General features: G+C 43.1%; 1 protein-coding gene across 1 annotated transcript; it reads left to right on the top strand.

Moving 5' to 3' along the window:
- Nucleotides 1-300: 300 nt before the first annotated feature.
- On the top strand, nucleotides 301-2,696 carry LOC308394494 (nucleoside hydrolase-like; the record flags this gene model as incomplete). The annotated part of the gene is made up of 7 exons (XM_080878851.1): nucleotides 301-477; nucleotides 566-745; nucleotides 1,523-1,634; nucleotides 1,751-1,887; nucleotides 2,038-2,115; nucleotides 2,333-2,425; nucleotides 2,517-2,696. The coding sequence occupies 7 exons, from the start codon at nucleotides 301-303 to the stop codon at nucleotides 2,694-2,696; spliced, it is 957 nt and encodes a 318-aa protein (XP_080734977.1).
- Between the last annotated feature and the right edge of the window lie 2,562 nt (nucleotides 2,697-5,258).

The raw sequence follows: 5,258 nt of genomic DNA on the forward strand, positions 1-5,258 counted from the left end.
ATGCTGTATCTAAAACATTCTCCTGCCTCTACCATAAAACAGTTGAAGCAGTCTTTCAATCTAACCTTCATATTTAGGAAAGCTACAAAACATGTAGTTATGCTATGAGAGAAAGGTTTTGAGAGTGTGAAGAGAAAAACACTGTATTGTGTTTATTTAAAATATTTGTAGTTATCTGTGTTTTTGCCTCTTTCCCTCCATCTGACAGCTGAGATAGGCTACAGTTAGACATGTGGTCAAAAATGGATTATTATTAGAAATAATCACTCTTCAGGTTTGAATCCTGTGGTTAAACACAGGATGAAGAAGCTCATCATTGATGTGGATGCTGGGGTGGATGATGCTATTGCCATCATGATGGCCCTCTCCACACCTGATGTGGAAGTTTTGGGGATCACCTGCTGCTATGGCAACACGTCTGTGGAGAATGTCCTCAGAAATGTCCTTCGTGTCCTGAAAGTCTGCGACAGGCTGGACGTAAGTTTGTGTCACGCTGTAAGAGAGCCCTTCTACACGAATATGTTCGTAGATATGTTCTTACATCCAGCATATAATACTCATACAGATTCCAGTGTACCGTGGCTGCTCAAAGCCTTTGGTGGACCATGAAAACCATGCAGATAATTTCTTTGGATCAGACGGGTTTGGGGACGTTCCAGATCCACACGCACCAAGCCTGGATCTGGTGCAGCGGAAAAAAGCCAAACAGGCCATTGTTGACCTTGTGAACGCAAATGATAAAGAGGTGAGTGTCTGCACCATTAAGCTTCTTACATGAATGAAAATTGAGAGCCTCATTTTCCTGTGATATGTGTACACTAAGAACGTTGTAGCTTACACAGGGGTTGGGTAAAAATGCTGTGTGGAGAAGTAGGTGATCTCAAAATACATGAATACATTTACCCACTTTTTATAAATGGTTTGTGGTTCTGATCAAACGTTTTATTTAAAGGCCCAGTCACAGATTATTTCAGCAGACATGCCTTGAAGTCTTCCTAAAAAAGTATGTTGACATTTAGCTGAAAATTGTTGAACTCCCACAGATGAAATTGCATCACTTGACTAATAAAAACTTGTTTTACCCAGAGCTAATGATTTAATTGCTTTTTCATGGTGACCAGTAAAAATGGATGTAGACACAATGATATCATCTGTTGGTTATGGATTGCAAAGGGTACAATGCACTTGATGTGAAAGAAGCCAACTCGTTGCGAAGTATCACAAAGTTGCCAAACACACATAAAAAAGCATAACTTGAAGCTTTAATGCAGTTTAAATTGGGAAGTCGTAAAAATTATCTGTCAATTTTCATCAAGTTTCAAGTGCTTAATAGACAAACTGCACCACTGGGCCAACCAAACCAGTTTAATTCTCAATTCATTCTAAACACATTTATAAATGATAATTCTTTAAAAAACTTTTCAAGGAAAATTATTATTTTACAACTGAGGGTTTGTTTTCAGCTCAAAGGTTGGTTAGGAGGCAATAAAATCATCAATTCAACTCTGTCTCCTGCCTTCAGGTGATCCTCATATCCACTGCCCCCCTCATGAACCTGGCTGCAGCAGTGCAGTTGGACCCTTCCTTGCCTAAAAAGCTTAAGGCGCTCTACATCATGGGGGGAACCATTGAAGGTGGTCTCCTCACAGAGTATTTCCTCTGTCTCTCATTATCCATTCGTGATTTTAGTCTTATAAATATCTGATATATATGAGAATGAGTGTGTGACTGTGCTTGTTTCTGTGTGCAGCCAGGGGTAACATCACAATATGTGGAGAGTTTAACTTTGTGTGTGACCCAGAGGCTGCTTACATCGTGTTGGACCGCTACACATGCCCAACCTACATCGCTACCTGGGAGTTCACCTGCTGGAACTGCCTGCCATGGGTGAGGAGGGAAACAAGCTGAACGAGGGCTTCAGTTCTGTTCCAATGAATAATGTCTGAACAGTTTTAAAGTTTGAAAGGATCTCTGCTAACACTGAGTTTGTGTATAAAGTGGTATTTGAAAATATCTTACAGTCTTTTTTTCCCTTAGTCTTTCTGTGACACCTGGTTATCTGTACATACTGAAAAATCAGACTTTGTGGAAAAGATTTTACGCATCTCAAGACAGGTAAGAGTGTATTAATTGACACAAAGCATCAAGCATTTAAGTCTTAAGTCCTCACTTTGTACAAGAAAATAAGCTCCAGTTAGCAATGAATTTAATCCATCTTCAGTATTGTGTAAATATGCTCGCAGCCCTTTTGCTTAAATCTTGGTGCCCCACTGGTGACAACTTACAGAATATTATAAGATGTCTAATTACCTCTGACATACTGTGTGAACAGAAGTGTGAACAGAAACATCAAGAATTTAATCCCTGTGACGCCTACGCCATGGCTGCAGCCATCAATGATGCAGTCATACCTAAGAGTGAAGAGGCGAGTGACTGCAACTTTTTTTTGTCAGGTTACAATGTAAAACATCTTCGCTGAAATCATTGTTTAATGAATTATTTTGGTACTCTTTCAGGTTGCAGTGACGGTGGAGTTGCAGGGGATCTACACTCGAGGCATGATGGTGCTGGACCGCGACGAGAAGCTGAAAAAAGAACACAAAGTCTTCATCATGAAGAACGTCGACTTGGAGAAGTTCAAGGAAATGTTGATTAATGCAGTCAAAAAGAGTGATGCTGTACACTCTGAGACCTGAGTGTTATGATTCATAACAACAAATAAAAACTTTTGTGTTGCAGTCTCACAAACCATGTACAACATTCATTAAGAAACAGTTTGTCCAGATTGGTGTTGAAGAAGTTGACCAGTTCTCAACTGTGTAGTAGTAAATAAAGTTAATGCTGTGACCCAAATGTATCTGCATAAATGATCAGTATTTATTCAGGTTTAGGTATATGCATTTGCAAAATAGTTTTATGTGTGGTCAAATTACTTTGTATTTGTGTGTGGACTGAAGCGCATGCTAGTGAGTCCTCAAAAGTTACACACAAATGACTGCACACACATTTGTAAACCTTAGTTTATACTTGTGGATTATAATAATAATAATAATGGATACTTTATTGATCCCCATGGGGAAATTACTTGTTTTTCTCTGCATTTGACCCATTCACTCAGTGAAGCAGTGGGCAGCCCACTAAGCAGGCGCCCGGGGAGCAGTGTGTAGGGACGGTACCTTGCTCAGGGGTACCTCAGGGTAGCCGTTAAGTGGATTCGAACCGCCGACCTTCCGATCATGGGGCGACCACTTTACCTACTGAGCTATCCCTGCCCCTATTGTACACATTTGTCACGTTTTTGAGACATATTGCTCTCCATATGAGATGGTACTACCACCACATTACTTATATCTTTATGTACATTTACAATGTAAACACAAAATATAATAAGAGACAAAACTGCAATAAGTACAGATTTTATTTGTCTGCATACATACAAATAAACACAGCAAAATAAATTTACAGTAAATGAAAAAAGGACTAGGAGCTCATGTGACGTAAGGGGTTTTGCAAGGCCAAATTGCCCAAGATCATAACCCACCAACCTTAACTCCTCATCAATGAACCCTAACCCCTAGCCCATTAAACTTAACACGTTAACAGGCCACAGGCTATCAGCTTGATGTCTGTGCAAATCTGACAGGACAAAATGTCAGACTTTTGAAGCAAATGCAAGATAAAGTGACTGAAATGAACCAGGAAATGAAATTGGTACTTTTGCATTATCTTATACATCAGGAGGTACTATGTGAGTCAGCATTAAAAATTACCCGTGTTTTTGATGTTGTAACTAAAATAGTTAACATCATCGGAGTATGACTGCAGAATCAGAGCCAACTCCATGTACAGAATTCAATCACAGAATTGGAACAAACATTGTAATTGTTGAAGTTTAACAAATCCAGACACAGATCGACTCTTGATATGATGATCACCTGTCTGCTGGCCTCCACATTTCCACTTCAGACCCTGAACCTAACTTTGAAGCACTCATATAAGTACACAACGGACTGGATTTCTGTCACTTATTTTCTTATCAGATGATCTTCTTATCTATTTGAGTGAGTGACTATCAAGGAACCAGATCTCACTTGCTCAAAGCTATAATTATTTGAGAAGTTCATTCACACACCCCTGTTCTCTGCTGGCCATCGGGGCGGGGGGACTGGGAGGAGGTGTTGGCCATTCGATTGGGATCTGGGATGCGGGGCCTCTCTGCTGCTGCGGAACCTGTGGAGGTCTGCTTGCCTCCACCCCGGGGGAAAGGGTAACATCTCCTGGACCTAGGTACCATTTCCCCCTCTAGGGGCGAGGGTACCTGGACCCGGGGTATAGAGTTTGTTTGGGGAGTGTGATTGTGTGTACAGTGTCCATGTATGTCTATCCCTACGTTGGGTGAGTGCTGAGTATTTGTATATGTGTGCATGAGAGTGGGAATGCATGTTTGTGTCTGTGTGCCTGTTTGTCTGTGTCTATATGTCAGGTCGGGTCTTACACTCCACCTCTCTGGGAACTCCCAGGCCCTCCAAAGTGTGGAGGCCTATCTCCCCTCACCACACTCCCTGCCGGTGACTGATGCCCTCAGGGGTCGGTGCGTTGGTGGTTCTTGGTGTCCGGGGCTGGGCGCTCAGGTATGTACCAGCTCACTCCCGGTAACTACTTGGCGGGGCCTGGCCCCTGTTGCTCGGTCAGGCCTCTTCCGGGACAAAGGGGGCCCTCGGGCCTCCGGCCTCTGGGCCTGCAGCTCGGTTCACTCTGGCACAGCTGGCTGCCGGCAGAGCTGGCGGGCACGCCAGTGCAGCCCCCTCTGGCTTCTGCTCCGTGGCTACTGGGTGAGCCCTCATCTGGGGCTCTCTTCAGCTCTTCCCAGGAGGGTGGCACGGATGCCCCTCCGGTGGTCCTCCTTGGGCTCTCGCACTCTGGGGCCTCTGGATGTCTGGAGCCTGGATCTCCTCCATGCCTGCTTCATGCCCTGGGGGACAGGGCTATGGCTCTCTACATCCTCTAGCAGACCATTATATGGGGAAACCTTTTGAATACAAAAGGCTGATCCACACAGGTGTGCACATGGGTGTTCACTGTTCATAGACATAAACTACACCTCTATTGGCTGCTACTTCCAAGCACATTGTGCGCTGTCGGTCCTGCTTGCTACACAACAACATTCAATATTTAGTATTTACTGCTGTTTACACTTAGCTAGATTAACGTGATGGTGTTGTGTTTAGTATGTTGCTCTGTTTTTTTTGCTAGTTTTC

This window comes from Rhamphochromis sp. 'chilingali' (genome assembly GCF_963969265.1).
Source record: "Rhamphochromis sp. 'chilingali' genome assembly, chromosome: 3".
Classification (NCBI taxonomy): Eukaryota; Metazoa; Chordata; class Actinopteri; order Cichliformes; family Cichlidae; genus Rhamphochromis; species Rhamphochromis sp. 'chilingali'.